Here is a 23,952-nt window from a genome sequence, read left to right as displayed (position 1 = left end):
GCTTTCACCTCCTTATTTAACTGACTTTCTATGATTTTCTAATTTACAGATGGAGCACAGTTGGAATATTCTGCAATAACTTTTAGTCATTCTGGATATTATTTAGCTAGTTATTCGTCTGTCCCTGATCATATGCTTACTATCTGGTAAGAAATATTATTGAGATTTGTATGTAAAGGGATTCTGTCAGTCTCTAAAACAAATCCACAGCCATAGACAAGCTCCTAAACACTGAACTCTCTAGTGAATGGCTGGGGGAGGGGATGTCAGGACAATTCTGATTATTGGAGGGTAGCAGGGTGAGTTCCCAGCATAGCTAGAGATCTGACCACTCTGTGCTCTCATGCTTAGTGTGGTCAGTTTTTAATAGGAAAGCAGAGGGACTGGCAAGAACACTAAAGAATTAAAAAAAACGTCAGGAATACAAAAAGTACAAAGAGATCCGGATACTTTATCATGCAAGTAAATGGTACAGCAGACACATATCAGGAATGTGAAATGTTGGGTTTACATATTTTTTAAATATATCCTACCCTTTTTTACCTGGTAGTTACATCCAATAGGAGTCTAGTGCACCAGATAGTGACATGATATTTCCTTTCACATTCAGTATATAGGATAGATTGAATGTGACGTGATGATGTCAAGCCAGGGTGGTGCCCTCTGGGAATGGCTGGAATGCACACATGGTGGGGAGCACAGATTTTTTTTTCAAACACAGTAGATCGATGTAATATTAACATTTAAATAAATAGAAAAAAATATGTAAGGGGGATTTTCCTAGGGGAATTTGCACTTTTTATTTTCAGCTCTCATGGGATGTAATTGTGGCGTGTTTCTTATTTTGTACCTCCTTTGGTTCCCCCACCCAAATAAAAAAAAGAAATTGGCATACCTGTAATTGAACTTTAACCACTTAAGGACCCCTTCACGCCGATATACGTCGGCAGAATGGCACGGCTGGGCACAATCACGTACCTGTACGTGTATCTTTAAGCCCAGCCGTGGGGTGGCGAAGCTCCGTGACCGCGCCCGCGGGACCCGATCCCTGACGGTGTCCCACGATCGGTTACCGAAGCTGAAGAACGGGGAGAGGTGTGTGTAAACACACCTTCCCTGTTCTTTGTTGTGGCAGTGTCATTGATCGTCTGTTCCCTGATATTGGGAAAGACGATCAATGAAGTCACACATCCAGCCCCGCCCCCCTACAGTTGGAAACACACATGAGGTCACACTTAACCCCTACAGGGCCCACTAGTGGTTAACTTCTAAACTGCAATTGACATTTTCACAGTAAACAGTGCATTTTTATAGCACGTTTACAATGGTCCCAAAAATGTGTCAAAATTGTCCGATGTGTTCGCCTTAATGTCGCAGTCACGAAAAAAATCGCTGATTGCCGCCATTAGTAGTAAAAATAAATTATTAATAAAACTATCCCCTATTTTGTAAACGCTATAGATTTTGCGCAAACCAATCGATAAACGCTTATTGCGATTTTTTTTACCAAAAATAGGTAGAAGAATACGTATCGGCCTAAACTGAGGAATTTTTTTTTTATATATATATTTTTGGGGGATATTTATTATAGCAAAAAGTAAAAAATTTTGAATTTTTTTCAAAATTGGCGCTTTATTTTTGTTTATAGCGCAAAAAATAAAAACCGCAGAGGTGATCAAATACCACCAAAAGAAAGCTCTATTTGTGGGAAAAAAAGACGCCAATTTTGTTTGGGAGTCACGTTGCACGACCGCGCAATTGTCAGTTAAAGCGACGCAGTGCCGAATCGCAAAAAGGGGCAAGGTCCTTAACCTGCCTAATGGTCCGGGTCTTAAGTGGTTAAAGCAATAATATATCTGCATATAGAAGACTTAGCTAGATTATCCAAAGTTAACATCTGTTCTTGGTGTTTATACATAATACGTGTACCTTGCTGCGAATGGGTTTATATGTAACTTTGTTTTTTGTAATTCCAGGAATTGGCAAGAAGGCATTTCTCTATGCAGCAAATCACATTACAGCTGCAGTTTTACCAGTCTGACCTTTAACCCCAGTGATTGGCATCAGCTATGCCTGTGTAGTGAGGAATCTGTTACTGTGTGGAACATTGAAGTATGTGACACAGTGTATCACCTGAAAGAAAAGTAAGACTCACTTCCCGCTTATATGTTGTCTTTGAAGCACTACTGTAATAGCAAAAATAATTGCATACTTGTGTTAACAAATAGAGCTGCCAATAATAATCACAGCTACGTATATAGCAACATCATCAGGGTAAAAATATAGAGGCTTCAATTGCTGACTTGTTTTCTGAGGTACTGGCTCTGGAACCAGTCTTGCTATTTTTACTTCACTGCTTAGCAAGTCATAGACCTGGAACTGGCATGACCACAATATTCCCCAGGAACCGGACATACAGTATCTCACAAAAGTGAGTACACCCCTCACATTGTTCTAAATATTTTATTATATCTTTCCATGTGACAACACTGAAGAAATGACACTTTGCTACAATGTTAAGTAGTGAGTGTGCAGCTTGTATAACAGTGTAAATTTGCTGTCCCCTCAAAATAACTCAACACACAGCCATTAATGTCTAAACCGCTGGCAACAAAAGTGAGTACACCCCTAAGTGAAAATGTCCAAATTGGGGCCAATTAGCCATTTTTCCTCCCCGCTGTCATGTGACTTGTTAGTGTTACAAGGTCTCAGGTGTGAATGGGGAGCTGGTGTGTTAAGTTTGGTGTTATCGCTCTCAATCCCTCATACTGGTCATTGAAAGTTCAACATGGCACCTCATGGCAAAGAACTCTCTGAGGATTTGAAAAAAAGAATAGTTGCTCTACTTAAAGATGTCCTAGGCCAGGGGTAGGCAACCTCGGCTCTCCAGCTGTGGTGAAACTACAAGTCCCATGAGACATTGGAAGAGCTTGACTATCACAGGCATAACTCCTAGGCCTCGTACACACGGACGGACTGTCTGCTGAAAACGGTCCGCCGGACCGTTTTCAGCGGACATGTCCGCCCGGAGATTTCCGTCTGATGGTTGTACACACCATCAAACAGAAATCCGCGCAGACACGATACGCGGTGACGTGGCCGCGCCGTTGCCGCGACAACGATGCGGCGACGTGCGCGGCCCTGAAAGTTCAATTCTTCCACGCATGCGTCGAATCACTTCAACGCATGCGAGGGCTTTCGGCCGATCGGACCTGTCCGGTGAGTCTGTACAGACGACCAAACATGTCCGACGGACAGGTTTCCAGCGGACATGTTTCTTAGCATGCTAAGAAACATTTGTCCGCTGGAAACCTGTCCGATCCGCCGGAAAATTGTCCGGTCGGACGTACAGACGACCGAACATGTCCGCTGAAACTGGTCAGCGGACCAGTTTCAGCGGACTTGTTCGGTCGTGTGTACAGGGCCCTAGAGGCATGATGGGATTTGTAGTTTCCAGGAAACACTCTCTCGTTTCCAGTATGCTTTCCCATAGAGGTGATCTCATACTTGTTTGTGGAAGACCTCCAGCTCAAGTCTATCATATTAAAATTAAGAATCCCACAATAGAGAACCCTAACAAAAATGTCATAATTACATAGTTAGTCAGGTTGAAAAAAGACATAAGTCCGTCTAGTTCAACCAATAAAAGAGGGGAAAAAAAATCATACAATCCTATATACTACTGTATATACACAATCCTATACCCACAGTTGATCCAGAGAAAAACCGAAAAACTCCAGAAAAGCATGATCCAATTTGCTACACCAGGGGAAGAAATCCCTTCCTGATCTCCCGAGAGGCAATTGGATATTCCCTGGATCAACTTTGTCTATAAATGTTAGTATCCAGTTATATAATATACATTTAGGAAATAATACTAGAAGCCTTTTTTAAAGCAATCTACTGAGCTGACCAGAGCCATCTCTTGAGGGAGTCTATTCCACATTTTCACAGCTCTTACTGTGAAGAAACCTTTCCGTATTTGGAAATTAAATCTCTTTTCCTCTAGAGGTAAAGAGTGCCCCCTTGTCCTCTGTGATGACCTTAAAGTGAATAACTCAACACCAAGTTCACTATATGGACCCCTTATATATTTGTACATGTTGATCATATTTCCCCTTAATCTCCTCATCTGAAGAGAGAATAGATTCAGTTCCTCTAATATTTCCTCATAGCTGAGCTCCTCCATGCCTCTTATCAGTTTGGTTGCCCTTCTCTGCACTTTCTCCAGTTCTCCGATATCCTTTTTGAGAACTGGGGCCCAAAACTGAACTGCATATTCCAGATGAGGTCTTACTAATGATTTGTACAGGGGCAAAATGATATTTCTCTCTCTGGAGTCCATACCTCTCTTAATACAAGAAAGGACTTTGCTCGCTTTGGAAACCGCAGCTTGGCATTGCATGCCATTATTGAGCTTATGATCTACCAAAACCCCCAGATCCTTCTCCTCTATGGATTCCCCCCCCCCCCCCCCCCGTTGTACTCCCCCTAGTATGTACGATGCATGAATATTCTATAGCCCCCAAGTGCATAACTTATCAACATTAAACCTCATTTGCCATTTCACTAAATTTTAACACTGCATTTAACCAACAGGCTAATTAAACTTCCCAATGAGGATGGTACAGTAAATGCAGATAATGAGTACTTTACTTCTCAAATTGATACTGAACTCTCATACCTTGGACCTCAGATGCCAGTACCAGCCATTGCAGGTTTATTGGGTGATGAAGCAGAAGTATTCATGGTAAGTAGTTATGCCCATACCAGTAGTAGCCTATAAAGCATAATGTCTTTTTTTTGCAGAAGAGCATAGAGAATTCTTTATATATACTTGTTATTTTGGTCTCAGTTTACAAAAACATTAAGTGTGTGGTATTTTTATTTCCGTAGATTATTTTCTTGTTTCAACATTCAAATTTGTCTCATAAATTCGCTAGAAGTATTACGGCATGCTTCAGATAAATTTGTACACACACTGGGCCAGATTTACATACAATGCCGTATCTTTCTGCCGGCGTAGCGTATCTTTTTTCTGCTACGCCGGACCAGTGTGGAGAGGCAGGTAGGGTATTCACAAAGCACTTGTGCCTAACTTTGCACCGGCCTAACTTAATTTCCTCGGCGTAAGTGGAAGTGGGTGTGACCTTATGCAAATGATGTTCTGAACGTGGAGCAGTGATTTATGCCCGGCGTATCATTAACGGAGCATGCTCAGTACGTTCGTTCCCTTCTGAGCATGCTCACAACTATGCCGGCCCAAATTACAGAGATACGCCGGCCCAACTTACGCCCAGCCGATGCAAAAGTACATCCAGTTTTATTCCCCCCCCCCCCAGGGAAGGTACATTTGCTGTGAGATGGCTGCTCCCGTTCCCCACAGGCAGAGGAGGAAAAAAAACTTTAACACCCAGGAGATGTCAGCCCTCATAACAGCAATGGAGACTTATGACCATGGCCGCCATCAGGAGGGTACAGGCAGTACACCTGTAAGGGGCCCGGGGGTCCCCAGGGGCCCAGATGGGAACCCCCCTTTTTTTTATTTTTATTAAGAATATATATTTTTTTAATATATTTTTATTTATATTTTTTTGATGGACAAGAAGGCCTGGCTTGCAGTCTCTGCTCTAATTCATTTCAAAGGTGTTCTATCGAGTTGAGGTCAGGACTCTGTGCAGGCCAGTCAAGTTCCTCCACCCCAAACTTGCTCATCAATGTCTTTATGGACCTTGCTTTGTGCACTGGTGAGCAGTCATGTTGGAACAGGAAGGGGCCCTCCCCAAACTGTTCCCACAAAGTTGGGAGCATGAAATTGTCCAAAATGTCTTGGTATGCCTTAAGAGTTCCCTTCAATGGAACTAAGGGGCCAACCCAACCCCTGAAAAACAACCCCCCACCATAATCCCCCCTTTCATCAAATGATTAAAGGGCCCAGAGGTCCCGGATGGAAAGCCCCCTTTATTTGGTAATTTATTTTTATAAAAAAAAGGGGGGTTCCCATCCGGGGCCCTCTCCAGCTGACTTGAGCAAGTCTGGTGCAAAGTTACCCCTGCTTTATGAGGGGTAACTTTGCACCGGAATTTCCAGTTACGCTCACCGGGAGTAGCCTGCGCCGGTCAAACGTAGTTTTGTGAATCGGCGTATCTCCCTCATTTGCATATTTAAAACCAAAAAACCATGGCCACGCCAGATCCGTCCAACGTAAAGATGCGCCCACGCCGCTCCGGCATAGAAAAGTTACGCCGGTAGGAAGAAGTCTATTTTGAGGCGTATCTGGTTCTGTTCTGATACGCCAGTGCACATTTTGACTTACTCCGCGCATCCCGAGATACGCCGGCGTAAGTGCTACATGAATCTGGCCCACTATTTTTAAACGTTCAAAGTATTTTGTATTTAGTAGACAATTCCAAAAGAACTTTACACAGATTTATGCTTCCCAATGCCTATATATAGTCAAATGGGTTTCTTTCTACTTTTGATAAGAGTAGGGAATCACGGGGCTGGAAATAGAGGGATAGCAGCAAAACTGATTACGAGAGTACAGGCTTGCTGTACCTCCGATCAGCAAGCCCTGTGATGTAAACTGACCACGTCATAAACTGTGCTTAGTGTGGTCAAATTGAAAGAGGAAATGAGTAGAGCTGACATCCCCATGTATCTTATGAAAATTGAAATATTAGGTGACCTTTATACGAATAAATGTTACAGCCATGCATATATTCAATATCAGTTTTATTATTATTATTATAATACAGGCTTTATATAGCACCAACAGTTTTATGGTTAACATACCCTTTAAAGTGTATCTAAATCCCAAAACAAAAATATAATATATTGCAGCTTAACAGTGCAAATACCTATTGATTGTGCCAAAAATGCAGTGTCCATGTTACCTACTATGAGATGAACTAGAAACAACAAAAGCAGACGAGTGTGAAATCCAGCCTGTTTGACAACCATGACTGCCTCCATAGATACAGTAGAGAAATGAGTATAGCCACAAAGGGCCATGAAGTATGTTATTTACAGGATTCCCAGGTAAAAATTAAGAGAAAAAACTTGCAAAAAGCGAATACAGCCACAAATTTCCTCCTTTCTTGAAAACCGATCACAAACAGTGAAACTGGGATCTTTCACGTCGGAAAAACGCACAGTGCCATGTGGAGTCCCCCAAGGATCCCCCCTGTCACCGGTGCTGTTCAACATCTATCTTCGCCCTCTCTTTGATATTATCAGTAGCCAAGAACTACTCTATCACTCTTATGCAGACGATACGCAACTGTATTTTCGCATCTGCAACAAAAAGGATCATCATCTCAGTTTAGAGAAATGTCTCTCTTCGATAGAAAACTGGATGACTAAGAGTTATCTTAAACTCAACATATCCAAAACAGAACTTCTTATGTTTCACGCCAGCCGAAAGAGTCAACTGGCAACAATCTGGACACCGCCGCCCATTCTGGGCCAAATCATCACCCCTAGCTCCAAAGTCAAAAGTCTAGGAGTCATTTTCGACGCCTTCATGACAATGGACGCACAAATAGGGTCAGTAGTCAGCGGATCGCACCATCTGTTGTGCCTACTACGCAGACTTATTCCATTTATCCCCAAAGAAGACGTAGCAGTCGTGGTGGGAACAATCGTAAATTCCAGACTGGACTATGCAAAGGCCCTTTACCTCGGACTCCCAAAGTACCAAATCTCTCGTCTGCAAGTCGTACAGAATACGGCCGCCAGACTGGTGACTGGGAAAAAAACATGGGAATCAATCTCACCTTCGCTGAGAACCCTTCACTGGTTGCCAGTAAAAGACAGAATTGCATTTAAAGCACTCTGCCTGACACATAAGTGCATCCATGGGAAGGCTCCGCAATATCTTTGCGACAAGATAGAACCTCACAATTGCAATCACGTTCTGCGATCCACCGACCAAAATCTGGTCAAGGTACCAAAAACCAAATACAAGTCCAAAGGAGAAAGAAGGTTTGCTTTTCAAGGTCCTAGACTATGGAACGCTTTACCAACCAGCATTCGGTTGGAGGAAAACCACCTGACTTTCAGAAGACAGATTAAAACTCTGCTCTTTTGATGTCATGAGACACGAACAACTAGCGCTCCAGAGGCGATTCAGTTCGCATGTGCCGCGCTATATAAGTTTCTCTTATTGTCCATGGACGGACACAGCTCCTTAAATCTTGACAAGTGGGTTATGTTCCCTGTTTACAGGAGAGGACTAGGCAGAAACATGTTAAATAGTTAAATACATGTTACATTAACAGAGTTGAACAGCCCCGCCCAGGGGGCGGTCCCTCCAGACATAACCCTCCTCACTGCAGCTTGCAGCCTCAGTTTCGTTCTGCCTAGCAAAGGAGAAGGACGTATGGCTCCCTTTGGGCCCAGCGCCCTGAGGAGAAATTTTATTTTACTTTACTTTTTCTTGAAGAATCTTCTTTCAACTGTTGGCTGAGAGACAGGCTGGATATTATAGATCCTTGTAGTCTACTCAGTCCGACCAGCAAGCGTGGGCACACCTTTGCAAAGAGGCTTGGTCTGCCACGCCATACCTCATGACTCCTGAGGTGGCCGGTGAGCTTTGCTCCGAGGTCCACATATGACTGAGCTGTGGTGTTGCCTCAATCACAGTGGACCGGGCCGACAGCTACCTCCATTGCGGTTGTAGGTCTGTCAGGAATGCGTCAGCGAGTCCTCGCTCGGACGGGTAAGTACAGTCCCTCCTGCTTCGGTGGGTTGGTACAGCTGGGCATTCCTGGGGTTCGGGGGTCCCTTCCCCTTACTTCCCTGCTCCTTTCCCTTGCTGCATTGCTAACATTACCGCTGTCAGGGGGGAGGGGGCCTTCCTGAGGGGACTGTGTTATCTGGCCTGTGTTTTTTCTTTTTTGTATTGGGCTTTTCTGTGAGGTAAAAAGCCCTGTGATGAGCACAGATGTTTATGATTATACTTCAGCAGACGCTGACTGATTGGTGACACCTGTAATGGTTTTGCTTTTTATGCTGTATCTGTGTCTTATCCTTAAATAAAACAGCCCTATGAGGCTTTTCCTGTTTAAACACAGGTCCCTGCAAAAGTTACCTCACGGTTCTTTTCCTCACAGGCAGCGCTGTGCAGTCTCCTCCTGAGGGAGTCCCCTGGTTACCCCTGGTCAGCGCAGCAAGTGGGTGAGAGGCCCTGAATAGGGCTCTAGGAGCTTTTGTCTATTTGTATGGACAGGTGTGCATATTATAATACACACTATGTAAATATTGGAGTCAGTATCTGGGTCCTTCCCCACATGCTGGTGGTGGCAGCAGGTGTTAGCACCTGTGATTCCCACAGAGTTTTTATTGTTAGTCCTGGACACAGTTTGTGCCAGGGTGGGGGTGGACTGCGGGCGGGCGGTAAAAGAGTGCCCCCTTCCCCCGTTATCCCCTGGGGAATGCTCTGTTATGGAGCCATGGACTAGGTACCTAGTTAAAAAAAAAAAAAAAAGGCAGAATAAGGCATTTATGGGTGCGCTTTTTACTGCTGCAAGGGACTCTCCTAAGCTGCATAGTGCAGCTGGGTTTCCGCTGAGGGCTCGGTCTTTTTTGGATCACACAAATCAGACCGCTGTGTAGGTTTTTTCCTTCTGTGCCCTTCTTTGATAATTTCTGAGATGCAGAATGAGAAAAGCCACTGAGGGCTTTTGTAGTCCCTCACCGCCGGGCGGGAGCTCCTGCTTGTATGGATCTGACTGATAGAAGATCCGAAGTACTGACCCGTTCCATGTTTACCATGCTGGGGTCTGGCTTGCGGCCTATTGTGGCCACTACACTGGGGTCTCAGTGGTCGCTGGCGCTATTTTTTGGGAGATTTTTCAATTACATTGAAAACTCCCATTGGCGCCCATTTTGTCGTAGCCACGCTATGGCGCAGCTTACATTGTGCTGGCCTTTTTCCTGTGGCCGCGTTCTGAACGCTCGGCGGCCATCTTGGAGTAGTCCTGACCCCTAGTGCTGTATACAACTCACAGAGTGAGCATTTGGCACCAGACAGTGGAGGAGCACCGACTCTCTCCTGAGGTTATTAGCCTAGCGGACCAGCTGGTCCAGGGCCTCATATAGGTCTGTGATGCTTCATTGAATGCTGCGCCCTTGTTATCCAGGGCGTCTGTTTCAGAATGGTTTTATGCACACGGTGGTGTAGTGCTTAACTCCATTACTTGGCAGCAAAAGAGTCATTGGTTCGAATCTGCACACTGACGCCAATCTGCCTGGAGCTTGCATTGTCGCTCCCTGTGTCTGTGTGGGTTTCCTCCGGGTACTCCGGTTTCCTCCAAAGACATGTGTGCATACACCTACATAATATACATACACACTATGTGTGTGTATTATTTAGGGGCAACCCTCCCAGGCCGTCAAAGGCCCAGCTGGGGGACTAATCTGTCCCTGGGTGCATAAGCCGATCACGCCGGCACCCAAATCCTGCCAATGTATATAGCCTTCCCTCCCTGTCTCTAGGTGGGAGGGGCGGCTTGCAGGTTCACAATTCAGTGAAACCTCCCTGCTCTCCGACTAGTGGGTCTGCGAGGTGGTCTCTTCGGAGTACTAGATAGGGTTTCCTCCTATCCACAGAACAAAGTTCTGTCCTTGTGTCTTCCCCTCCCGGCACGTCGGTCTGCCTTGGGCAGTGTGGGATTTGCTAAGCTGCAAGGTAATTTTACCTTTCCTGCAGGACGAGAGTTTTGGGGTTTTCTATGGGCCTCAGGCCCTAAATACCTTTGTGAACGTCGGGTAGTTCCGCATGGAATCCATTTGTTCGGTGGTAGCTGCGCTTCATCCGGGGGATGTCCTGACGTCCTCGGACATCAGGGACGCATACATGCATGTCCCGTTTTGCACATGTCACAGTGTTTTTTTCTGTGCTTCGTGATGAGAGAAGGGTCTCTGTCAGCCTGTGGCCCTCCCTTTTGATCTGGCGTCAGCACCATGGGTTTTCAGCTAGGAGCTCGCACTTATTTGAATTTTGTTGGGACAGCGAGGCTTTGCCTCATTGGCTACTTTGACGACTTTCTTCTGAGAGCAGCTTCTGTCTCCGACCTAGTGGATGGGTTATTCCCATTCAGACCCTCCGAAGATTCGGGTGGATGTTAAACGTTTAGGCCAGAAAGTGTAGCTCAGTGGCAGCAAGCCTGCCCTACATGTGTGCGACCCAGGGTTCAAATTATGGGCATGCTAGGTTCCGACTCAGCGTTTGAGTATCTAGTGTTGATCCAGACTCCTCAGTGGCAAAGGTCCTTCTTCCCCTGGAGAAATTGCAGACTCTTCAGTCTGCGGAGAAGGTATTGGCATCACGCAATCGGTCTTCTCTCCGGGCGCCTGCTGGTTCAGGGTCTGTGGGTAGCCTCCTTCAAGGTGGTACTGTATGCCCAGTTCCACACCCTGGTTTTCCAGTGGAACTACTGTCCAGGTGGTAAAAATCTCTTGTCTCTGAAATCATTAGATTCCTGTGCGCCACCTAGTCAGAGTCTCTCTGAGTTGGTGACAGAGATTCCCGACTCTTCGGTCCGGGAAGTTGTTCCTTCCTTCCAGTGGTCGGTGTTTACGACGAATGCCAGCTCACGGGTTGTGAACCTGGAGGTTCACAAAACTGGGGGGTCCAGTCGGCCCTGAGTCGCTGGACTTGCGTGGACCTATGACCACACCTCCTTGAATGTGTCTGGTCTCGGTAGCTACCCAGGGTCGGGCCTGGCTAGTGCCTGGTGGAAGACCGCCTGGGAATACCAGGTGCTGTCTACTGTTCATTGTCCTACTATTTTAGGCGATCAGGCTATGCTTCTCCTTGTGGTCGACCAATCTGGTTTCAGCCGGACAACGCCACGGCCGTGGCTTCAGTCTACCATCAGGTATGCCGGCAGGCAGACTACTGGAGTCGCCAGATGCTGGACCAGGGCGACTGGTCTTTGTGCTTGGGGTGTTTCGGCTCCCTTGCAGGAGGTGAGCCTCACATGGCATGGATCTCCTGGCAGCTTGTCTCCGCCGCAAGGGTGTCAGTTAGTGGCCAGGTCTAGTGATCTTGTACAGACGCGTCAGTCGCGCTGGTGGCCCTGTGTTGTCTGTATCGGTGATTTTTTGCCATTCCTCCATGGTAGTTGCTTCCTCGGCCGCTCCACAGAGTGGATGCTGAGGAGATCCCGATGATTCTAATCGCTCCAGATTAATCTCGGCGTCCTTGGTACGCTGATATCGGGCGCCTGGTAGCGGAGGCACCCTGGCGATTGCCAGGGCAGGAGGTTCCTGTCTCAAGGTCCCATACTTCCTCCTGTTGTACAGTCACTGACTTGCTTAACATGGTTATTGGAAGCCAGACTTTAGGTGACCAGGGTCTGTCTGACTCGGTCATCTCAACAGGGCACCGTAGTCTTCTTCCGGAGGATCTACCGTCGCACCTCTCTTGGTGCGAAGGGATGGAGTGACGTCCACGGGCGTACTTTCAATGTCCAGGGTCCTGCTGTTTTTAAAGCTTGGATTGGATCTAAAAATTGCTTAAAGCACCGTTTGGGGGCAGATTTCAGCCTTGGCTGTGTTCTTTTAGTGGCCTTTTTGCGGCCCGTTCCCTGGTGGGTCCCCTTTTTTTGTGTGCAAGGGGTTTGTCATATACTTTCCCCTCTTGGCCCATCTCTTCCCCCATGAGTTTTGACTCTGGTGCTCTCGGTTCTTCAGGAACCTTCCTTTTGGAAACATCAGAGAGATTTTCTCTTGACACTATCTCAGAAGGTGGCCCCTTTAGTGGCCTTTACCTCTGTTAGAGGGGTTTCTGAGTTGGCGGTCTTGTCTTGCAAGCCGCCATGCTTGATCCCCCATAAGGATTAGGTGATGGTGCGCCCGCGACCTTCCCTTCTTCCGAAGGAGGTTTCGGCCTTTCATACTTTAGGCGTGGTACGCGCTTTGCGGGTATACCAGCCTACTACGGCTCCATTTCGGAGCTTCTGACTCTCTTTTGTGTCGGTGTCTGGTCCACAAAAGGGCCTGGCGGTCTCGTCGACCACCATTTCTCGGTGGATCGGGCAGGCCGTCATACAGGCCTATGCTCCTAAGGGCGGGCCCCCCTTTCCGGTCACGGCACTTTCGACCAGGGCAATTGGTGCTTCCTGGGTTTTTTTTTTTCCCGACATCATGCGTCGGTCTCACAGGTGTGCGAGGCGGCGATTTGCTCGTCCGTTCACGCTTTTTCCAGAATTTACATGGTTGCTGTGAGTGCATCTTATGATGTTTTTTTTTCAGCCGCTAGTTTTTGCCGGCGGCTGTTTAAAGTTGCACCTCCTCCGTTGAGGAGCTCTGCTTGTTTTGGGGTGAAGTTAAAATTGTTTTTACTGATATATTTCCCACCCCTCGTTTTTTGACACTGCTTGGGGACGTCCCACTTGTCAAGATTTAAGGAGCTGTGTCCGTCCATGGACAATAAGAGAAAATAGGATTTTTTGTACTCACCGTAAAATCCTTTTCTCTGAAGTCCATGGACGGACACAGCTCCCACCCCTCCTTTTTAGGTTTGTACTGCTTGTTACGAACTGAGGCTGCAAGCTGCAGTGAGGAGGGTTATGTCTGGAGGGACCGCCCCCTGGGCGGGGCTGTTCAACTCTGTTAATGTAACATGTATTTAACTATTTAACATGTTTCTGCCTAGTCCTCTCCTGTAAACAGGGAACATAACCCACTTGTCAAGATTTAAGGAGCTGTGTCCGTCCATGGACTTCAGAGAAAAGGATTTTACGGTGAGTACAAAAAATCCTATTTTTTCATTCATTCATTCATTCAAATCTAAGGACTAGTAAATAGTGTTGCTCACGAATATTCGCATTGCGAATATTCGACTCGAATATAGCATATTCGAGAAATCGCGCTATATTTCGAAATTCGCGGTGAATATTCGCAATTCCGAATATTCGATTTTTTACAATTTTTTTTTTGAATCAGATCACATCCTAGATATCTCCATCGACGTCTAAAAGCATTGCTGGTATAATTAGAGACCCTGGGCCGAGTAGCTGAAGCGTTCATTGAATTTTCCAGAAAGATCGCAATGCGATTATTCGGCAAACGCAATATCGCGCGATTATTTTCCTCGCCCCGATCTTCCGCATCAGAGCGATTTTTACAGTTTCATTTTTAAAACAGATCACATCCTAGTGATCTCCATAGACGTCTGAAAGCATTGCTGGTATGATTAGAGCCATTGGGCCGAGTAGCTGAAGCGATCATTTTATATTGCCGAATAATCGCAATGCGAATATTCGGCAATAGGAATATTGCGCGATTATTTGCTCCGCCCTTTTGCATCAGAGCCAATCAGAGTTCTCCTTCCACACTCGTCACAGGTTAGCAACCAATAGGAACCTGCCTGCATGGACATTATATAAGCTCACTCCCAGCACCATTTCATTGCAGATTCAGAAGCTTGCTATAGAGTGTGGAGGCTGTTTCTGTGTTCCTGGTTTCCTGGTTTCCTGTGTCTTTGTTCTTGATTGATTTAGATCATCACCAGCATTGCTATTTAGTGATTCCAGTGGATCTTTTCCAGTATATCAACTGCTTTTTTCAAAGCAATAGACCCAAGAGCTTTTTTCAAAGCTACGTTTTGTGCTGTTTTGTGCTGTTTTTTTCATTTGTGTTACTGTTTGATCCTGCAATCCTCCCTGTTCAGTTATATTTGCAAGAGATTTCAGAACACATATTGATCTGAGCTTTATAAAAGAGCTTTTCTAAAAGCTAAGTTTTGTTCATCTTGTGTTACTGTCAGATCTTGCAGGTTCACTGTTCAGTGATATTTGATAGGCATCTCAGTTCAAATTTTGTTTAGTTTTCCCTAAAGAGCTTTTATAAAAGCTAAGTTTTGTGTTCAGTTTAGTTAAATTTTGTGTAGTAAGTGTACACACTGTTAGTGTACATTTATTTCATCTAGCTTAGCTTAGTGTGTGTTTAGTGTCTGTGTTTTGTGTTTAAAAAAAAAAAAAAAAAAAAAGTTAGTGTTTGTTTAGTGCTTTTTTTTTTTTTCTTTAATTTTGTAGTCCTTGTCTGGTGTACTACTTTTCTTATAGTTTAGTAGCTGTCTGTGTACGTCTTTGTCTGCGTGCCTGTCTTGTAAAAAAAACACAAAAACACATTTTGTTCACATTTTCCCCCCCAATAAAGTTTAACCCCCCCACACACATATCAGCAATTATGAGCGGCATCCGTGGCCGTGGCAGTAGGGGTAGGGGAGTTACTCCCAGTGCTGGATCGCTGCCAGCACGGGGTACCTCTCGTGCCCCTACTAGTGGTAGAGGATCGGGTGCAAGGGGAGTACGCCTGATCCGGGAGTTCTTCCCATCGGGCAGCCGCCCGATATTGCCATCTCAGGCTCAAGTAGTGGTGGACTACATGGGGCACAGCAGTGCCACTGAGTCGTCGGTCCCGACTCACAGTAGTACCACCATTACACCGTTGCCTGTACTACCCCCCCCCAGCCCCCAAGAGTCCAGCATCTTACTGTTCGACAGCGACAGTGATAGGGATCTCTTGGGGGAGGCCATGCATCAGGCAGACCTCCAGCTCTGTCCTGATGGTCAGGACCTTTTTGAAGGGATGGATGAGGAGGATGGGATACCTGCTGGCAGTATCCCAGAGACATCCCTTCAAACTGGTGCTGCTGTTTTGGTGCAGGAAACAGCAGCACCTAGTCAGACCCAGGCGTGGGTGAGGGGACAGCGGAGCCAGGCTAGAGGCTCCATGTCACGTGGTTCCCTCAGACCAACACATCTCAGCCCTTGGTCTGACATCTCTGGGGGCGAAGAGGGTGACCCATCATGGTTGCCATCTGACGCGTCGGCTCACTACGTCAGTGACGACGGGGAAGGTAGGCACCCTGGTGAAACGGTGCGCCAGGTCACCACCAGGGAGACCATCGTCAGGGTCTCCACTGGTGATGGCAGCAGGAGGTGTCAGGAGGAGGAGCAGCAGCAGCAGCAGCAGCAGCAGGCAGCTCCACCTGTGCGCACCGAATCCCAGCAGGTGCAAGTAAGCGTCACCCCATCTGACAGGAGGGCGGTGCTGAAGTCACCTGTCTGGAATTTCTTTACCCTGGTGGCAGACAACCCTACCGTGGCCATCTGCCGGATTTGTAAAGTGAGGGTGAAGAGAGGGAAGTGTTTGGCTCGGGTGGGTACCACAGCCCTGAACCAGCACCTCAGGATAAACCACTGGGCGTTGTATGAGGAGATGAAGCGTGGTGGTGGTAGCAGCGCCACCACCACAAGTGAGCAGGGTACAGCAGCCCCTGCCACATCTTCATCTGTTTCCAGCAGGTCATGCCCCCCCGCTCCCTCTAGTAGAGGTACTGGTACCGGCAGCCAGACCTCTACTTCCACAGCACCCTCCACGTCTGTGTCCCGCACTGCCGTCCGGCGCCAGGCGTCGATTTCAGACGCCTTTGACCGCACCACTCCCTTCCCCCCTGGAGACCGACGTGTGCGTTCCCTCAATGGGCTCCTGGCAAGGGTTATTGCCCAACATCTGCTGCCCTTCAACATAGTTGACAGCAACCCCTTCAGGCAGATGTTGGAGCAGGCCCAACCCCAATGGCGTGTCCCCAGCCGCCATTTCTTTGCCAGGACTGGTGTCCCTGCCCTACACCAGCACATTGTTCAGAATGTAACCCTGTCGCTGGATCACGCTGTCAGCGACAGGGTTCATCTGACAATGGATGGCTGGACCAGCAGGCATGGGCAGGGACGCTACATCAGCTTCACGGCCCATTGGGTTTCCCTCCGAGGCGTCGGTGAGGGATCGTCGGCAACCGATCTTGTGGTGCCGCCCCGGGGTGTCCAGGGGAGAACTGCTGGTCTCCCTCAAGCCACTGTCTCCGCAGCTGCTGAGCCTCCCAGCAAGCGCCCCCGTAGCTACTCAAGTGTGGGGCACGTGCGCTGTCAGGCCGTGCTCCAGCTTGTTAGTTTAGGGGACCGGAGACACACTGCAGAAGAAGTGCTGAAAGCACTTCAAGCTCAGGTCCAGAAGTGGCTGACACCCCGAAGGCTCCAGCCAGGTATGGTTGTCTGCGATAACGGCAGCAACCTACTCGCCGCCCTCCATGCTGGCAGTCTGACGCACGTGCCCTGTCTGGCACATGTCCTCAACCTGGTGGTGCAGAAGTTCCTGCGCACTTATCCAGGGTTGAGTGACATTGTGGCAAAGGCGCGTAGGATTGCCAGCCACTTCAGGCGCTCCCCAACCGCTACCGCGTCCCTGTCCAAATTGCAGCGGAAGTACAATCTGCCCCTTCACAGGCTGATTGTGGACAGTGTGACGCGGTGGAACTCCACCCTCCACATGCTGAAGAGGTTGTGGGAGCAGCAAAGGGCGGTGAGGGAGTACCTGATGGAACTAGGCACTCAGAGGGCTTCACCACAACTCCCTTTCATCGCCTGTGCGCAGTGGGAGCAGATAAACCAGGTCTGCCAAGTGTTGTCCTCCTTCGAGCAGGCGACCAAGATGGTCAGCAGTGAGCAAATTGGCCTCAATAGCGTGCTGCCAATACTGTTCATGCTGGAGAGGACACTAGATCGCCTGCTCGAGGCTGGGGAGAGTGCCTTGGTGGAGCAGGAGGAGTCAGCAATGCTCCACCGAGACCAGGGCCAGGACCAGGAGGAGGAGGAGGAGGATGATGATGAAGAGGAGGAGGAGGTGGTTGCTGGTGTCGTCCCGGAGTCAGGGCCTGGTCAGGAGGGAGAGCCGGTGTTGGGGGCACCGATAGTCCGGGGGTTGGGCATGTCTGAGTTTGACCAGCAGCGCCTCAGGGAAGAAGAGTCGCACCTCATTCACCTGGCCAGCATTGAGGAGTCACAGCGGGCTGTGCTCTTCCCCATGGCTGCCCACATGCTCAGATGCCTCAGGAGGGACCCCCGGGTTAAGACCATCAAGACGAGGGATGATTTCTGGATGGCCACCCTTTTGGATCCCAGGTGCAAGGGGAAACTGGAGCAGTTCATCCCAGCCAGCCGGAGGCAGCACCGGATGGAGGAACTGCAGGCAGCCATTGTCAGACGGTTGGAGCAGGCAACTCCCCGGCCTCCAGTTGTCCCCCCTCATCTCACCCAGCAGGTGGCTGCACCCAGCTGCAGCCGAGCAGGGGACCTAATGGAAGAGATGAGGATGTTCTTCCAAACCGAGCGACCCAGTACCACCACCAGCAGCAGCAGCAGCAGTCACCACCAGCGGCTGGCCCACATGGTGGCAGACTACATGGCGTCCGTCGGTGCTTCTGACAGTATGAGCACCGACGACCCCATGGAGTACTGGGTTGCCAGATTGGACACCTGCCGCGAGCTCGCTCAGTATGCGCTGGAGTTATTGTCTTGCCCCCCCTCCAGCGTACTATCTGAGCGGACATTCAGCGCGGCAGGTGGGGTGGTCACGGACAAGAGGACCCGTCTGTCCACAGAGTCCGTGGACAGACTCACATTCATAAAGATGAATGAGTCCTGGATCGGCGGTGACTTTCTGGCACCCGTCGTCGGTTCAGGGCGCTGAAGGGTCCCTTGCCATGCATTCCCTGATGAAGCCCCGGACCTGATGTATTTACAGTGCTGAATATAACTATTTCAACATCAGAGAAAATCAATGTTAATATTTGGTACAGTAGGCTTTCTTTGCAATTACAGCGGTCAAAAATTTCTTTTATTTTTACACCAGCTTTGCACACACTGGAGGAGGGATTTTGGCCCACTCCTCCACACAGATCTTCTCTACATCAGTCATGTTTCTGGGCTATCGCTGAGAAACACGGAGTTTGAGCTCCCTCCAAAGATTCTCTATTGGGTTTAGGTCTGGAGACTGGCTAGGCCACGCCAGAACCTTGATATGCTCCTTACAGAGCCAATCCTTGGTTATCCTGGCTGTGTGCTTTGGGTCATTCTCATGTTGGAAGACCCAGCCTCGACCCATCTTCAAAGCTCTAACTCAGGGAAGGAGGTTGTTGCCCAAAATCTTGCAATACATGGCCCCGGTCATCCTCTCCTTAATACAGTGCAGTCACCCTGTCCCATGTGCAGAAAAACACCACCAAAGCATGATGCTACCACCCCCATGCTTCACATTAGGGATGGCGTTCTTGGCATGGTACTCATCATTATTCTTCCTCCGAACACGGTTAGTGAAATTATGATCAAAAAATTATATTATAGTCTCATCTGACCACATGATTTTCTCCCATGACTCCTTTGGATCAGTCAAGACAATTATGTCAGCAGTTATTTCACACCCTATATACTCTTATTAAGACTGCTGTACATCATGGCAACTCCTGCCCATGTGATATGACTCTGTATCAACTACTACTGTTAATACTACTACTGCTGCTTCTGCTGCTGCTGCTGCCCAGTCAAGACACCTATGTCAGCAGTTATTTGACACTCTATATACTCCTATTCCTACTGCTGTTCATCATGGCACCTCCTGCCCATGTGATATGACTCTGTATCAACTACTACTGTTAATACTACTGCTGCTTCTGCTGCTGCTGCCCAGTCAAGACACCTATGTCAGCAGTTATTTGACACTCTATATACTCCTATTCCTACTGCTGTTCATCATGGCACCTCCTGCCCATGTGATATGACTCTGTATCAACTACTACTGTTAATACTACTGCTGCTGCTTCTGCTGCTGCTGCTGCCCAGTCAAGACACCTATGTCAGCAGTTATTTGACACTCTATATACTCCTATTCCTACTGCTGTTCATGATGGCACCTCCTGCCCATGTGATATGACTCTGTATCAACTACTACTGTTAATACTACTGCTGCTTCTGCTGCTGCTGCCCAGTCAATACACCTATGTCAGCAGTTATTTGACACTCTATATACTCCTATTCCTACTGCTGTTCATCATGGCACCTCCTGCCCATGTGATATGACTCTGTATCAACTACTACTGTTAATACTACTGCTGCTTCTGCTGCTGCTGCCCAGTCAAGACACCTATGTCAGCAGTTATTTGACACTCTATATACTCCTATTCCTACTGCTGTTCATGATGGCACCTCCTGCCCATGTGATATGACTCTGTATCAACTACTACTGTTAATACTACTGCTGCTGCTTCTGCTGCTGCTGCTGCCCAGTCAAGACACCTATGTCAGCAGTTATTTGACACTCTATATACTCCTATTCCTACTGCTGTTCATGATGGCACCTCCTGCCCATGTGATATGACTCTGTATCAACTACTACTGTTAATACTACTGCTGCTTCTGCTGCTGCTGCCCAGTCAATACACCTATGTCAGCAGTTATTTGACACTCTATATACTCCTATTCCTACTGCTGTTCATCATGGCACCTCCTGCCCATGTGATATGACTCTGTATCAACTACTACTGTTAATACTACTGCTGCTGCTTCTGCTGCTGCTGCTGCCCAGTCAAGACACCTATGTCAGCAGTTATTTGACACTCTATATACTCCTATTCCTACTGCTGTTCATGATGGCACCTCCTGCCCATGTGATATGACTCTGTATCAACTACTACTGTTAATACTACTGCTGCTGCTTCTGCTGCTGCTGCTGCCCAGTCAAGACACCTATGTCAGCAGTTATTTGACACTCTATATACTCCTATTCCTACTGCTGTTCATGATGGCACCTCCTGCCCATGTGATATGACTCTGTATCAACTACTACTGTTAATACTACTGCTGCTTCTGCTGCTGCTGCCCAGTCAATACACCTATGTCAGCAGTTATTTGACACTCTATATACTCCTATTCCTACTGCTGTTCATCATGGCACCTCCTGCCCATGTGATATGACTCTGTATCAACTACTACTGTTAATACTACTGCTGCTGCTTCTGCTGCTGCTGCTGCCCAGTCAAGACACCTATGTCAGCAGTTATTTGACACTCTATATACTCCTATTCCTACTGCTGTTCATGATGGCACCTCCTGCCCATGTGATATGACTCTGTATCAACTACTACTGTTAATACTACTGCTGCTTCTGCTGCTGCTGCCCAGTCAATACACCTATGTCAGCAGTTATTTGACACTCTATATACTCCTATTCCTACTGCTGTTCATCATGGCACCTCCTGCCCATGTGATATGACTCTGTATCAACTACTACTGTTAATACTACTGCTGCTGCTTCTGCTGCTGCTGCTGCCCAGTCAAGACACCTATGTCAGCAGTTATTTGACACTCTATATACTCCTATTCCTACTGCTGTTCATGATGGCACCTCCTGCCCATGTGATATGACTCTGTATCAACTACTACTGTTAATACTACTGCTGCTTCTGCTGCTGCTGCCCAGTCAAGACACCTATGTCAGCAGTTATTTGACACTCTATATACTCCTATTCCTACTGCTGTTCATGATGGCACCTCCTGCCCATGTGATATGACTCTGTATCAACTACTACTGTTAATACTACTGCTGCTGCTTCTGCTGCTGCTGCTGCCCAGTCAAGACACCTATGTCAGCAGTTATTTGACACTCTATATACTCCTATTCCTACTGCTGTTCATGATGGCACCTCCTGCCCATGTGATATGACTCTGTATCAACTACTACTGTTAATACTACTGCTGCTTCTGCTGCTGCTGCCCAGTCAATACACCTATGTCAGCAGTTATTTGACACTCTATATACTCCTATTCCTACTGCTGTTCATCATGGCACCTCCTGCCCATGTGATATGACTCTGTATCAACTACTACTGTTAATACTACTGCTGCTGCTTCTGCTGCTGCTGCTGCCCAGTCAAGACACCTATGTCAGCAGTTATTTGACACTCTATGTACTCCTATTCCTACTGCTGTACATCATGGCAACTCCTGCCCATGTGATATGACTCTGTATCAACTACTACTGTTAATACTACTACTGCTGCTTCTGCTGCTGCTGCTGCCGCCCAGTCAATACACCTATGTCAGCAGTTATTTCACACTCTATATACTCTTATTAAGACTGCTGTACATCATGGCAACTCCTGCCCATGTGATATGACTCTGTATCAACTACTACTGTTAATACTACTACTGCTGCTTCTGCTGCTGCTGCTGCCGCCCAGTCAATACACCTATGTCAGCAGTTATTTCACACTCTATATACTCTTATTAAGACTGCTGTACATCATGGCAACTCCTGCCCATGTGATATGACTCTGTATCAACTACTACTGTTAATACTACTACTGCTGCTTCTGCTGCTGCTGCTGCCGCCCAGTCAATACACCTATGTCAGCAGTTATTTCACACTCTATATACTCTTATTAAGACTGCTGTACATCATGGCAACTCCTGCCCATGTGATATGACTCTGTATCAACTACTACTGTTAATACTACTACTGCTGCTTCTGCTGCTGCTGCCGCCCAGTCAATACACCTATGTCAGCAGTTATTTCACACTCTATATACTCTTATTAAGACTGCTGTACATCATGGCAACTCCTGCCCATGTGATATGACTCTGTATCAACTACTACTGTTAATACTACTACTGATGCTTCTGCTGCTGCTGCCGCCCAGTCAATACACCTATGTCAGCAGTTATTTCACACTCTATATACTCTTATTAAGACTGCTGTACATCATGGCAACTCCTGCCCATGTGATATGACTCTGTATCAACTACTACTGTTAATACTACTACTGCTGCTTCTGCTGCTGCCGCCCAGTCAATACACCTATGTCAGCAGTTATTTCACACTCTATATACTCTTATTAAGACTGCTGTACATCATGGCAACTCCTGCCCATGTGATATGACTCTGTATCAACTACTACTGTTAATACTACTACTGCTGCTTCTGCTGCTGCTGCTGCCGCCCAGTCAATACACCTATGTCAGCAGTTATTTCACACTCTATATACTCTTATTAAGACTGCTGTACATCATGGCAACTCCTGCCCATGTGATATGACTCTGTATCAACTACTACTGTTAATACTACTACTGCTGCTTCTGCTGCTGCTGCCGCCCAGTCAATACACCTATGTCAGCAGTTATTTCACACTCTATATACTCTTATTAAGACTGCTGTACATCATGGCAACTCCTGCCCATGTGATATGACTCTGTATCAACTACTACTGTTAATACTACTACTGCTGCTTCTGCTGTTGCTGCTGCCGCCCAGTCAATACACCTATGTCAGCAGTTGTTTCACACTCTATATACTCTTATTCCTACTGCTGTTCATCATGGCAACTCCTGCCCAAGTGATATGACTCTGTATCAACTACTACTGCTAATACTACTACTGCTGCTGCTGCTGCTGCTGCTGCTCAGTCAAGACAACTATGTCAAAAGTAATTTCCCACTCTATATACTCCTATTACCACTGCTGTTCATCATGGCACCTCCTGCCCAAGTGATATGACTCTGTATCTACTACTACTACTACTACTGCTGCTGCTGCTGCTCTGTCAAGACACCTATGTAAAAAGTTAATTCCCACTCTATATATACTCCTATTACCACTGCTGTTCACTGATACCACTGATAGTTAATTTATCCCTTAACTACCCCCATTTGTGAGGGTCGGGGTTTTCCTTTAAAGTCCCATGCAAATCAATGGAAAATGTATGTTCCCACATAACTTCTGTACGCCTGGAGATATTTCAATAATACCCGCTATACATATTACTTATATGCCAAATAAAAATATATAACAGTTAAATTAACCCTTACCAACACCCTTATATAAAAGATGGGTATATTTATATTACTATGATTTTCCTCCCCAAAAGGTTAAGATAGGAAGACCGGGCAACGCCGGGTATTCAGCTAGTAATAGTATAAAATGTTTTCGGTTATTATTAAGCTAGATGTGTTGATGTTGATGTTGATGTGTTAGATGTGAAGTTAGATGTGAAGTTAGATGTGTTTAAAAAACTAACAATTTCAATAAGAAATGAAACCTTTGCAAAAT

The 23,952-nt window shown here is 46.9% G+C and overlaps 1 protein-coding gene across 1 annotated transcript in view; it reads left to right on the top strand.

Moving 5' to 3' along the window:
* CFAP43 (cilia and flagella associated protein 43) overlaps positions 1-23,952 on the top strand; it is a 155,604-nt gene that overhangs the window by 21,531 nt on the left and 110,121 nt on the right. Inside the window, exons 3-5 of the mRNA XM_040344464.1 lie at positions 50-146; positions 1,977-2,144; positions 4,600-4,750. Coding sequence (XP_040200398.1) covers positions 50-146; positions 1,977-2,144; positions 4,600-4,750 — 416 coding nt within the window. The remainder of the gene's footprint in view (positions 1-49; positions 147-1,976; positions 2,145-4,599; positions 4,751-23,952) is intronic.

The sequence above is a fragment of the Rana temporaria genome, chromosome 3 (genome assembly GCF_905171775.1).
Source record: "Rana temporaria chromosome 3, aRanTem1.1, whole genome shotgun sequence".
NCBI lineage: Eukaryota > Metazoa > Chordata > Amphibia > Anura > Ranidae > Rana > Rana temporaria.
Note: the sequence above shows the minus strand (reverse complement) of the source record. Positions and strands in the feature narration are given on the sequence as shown.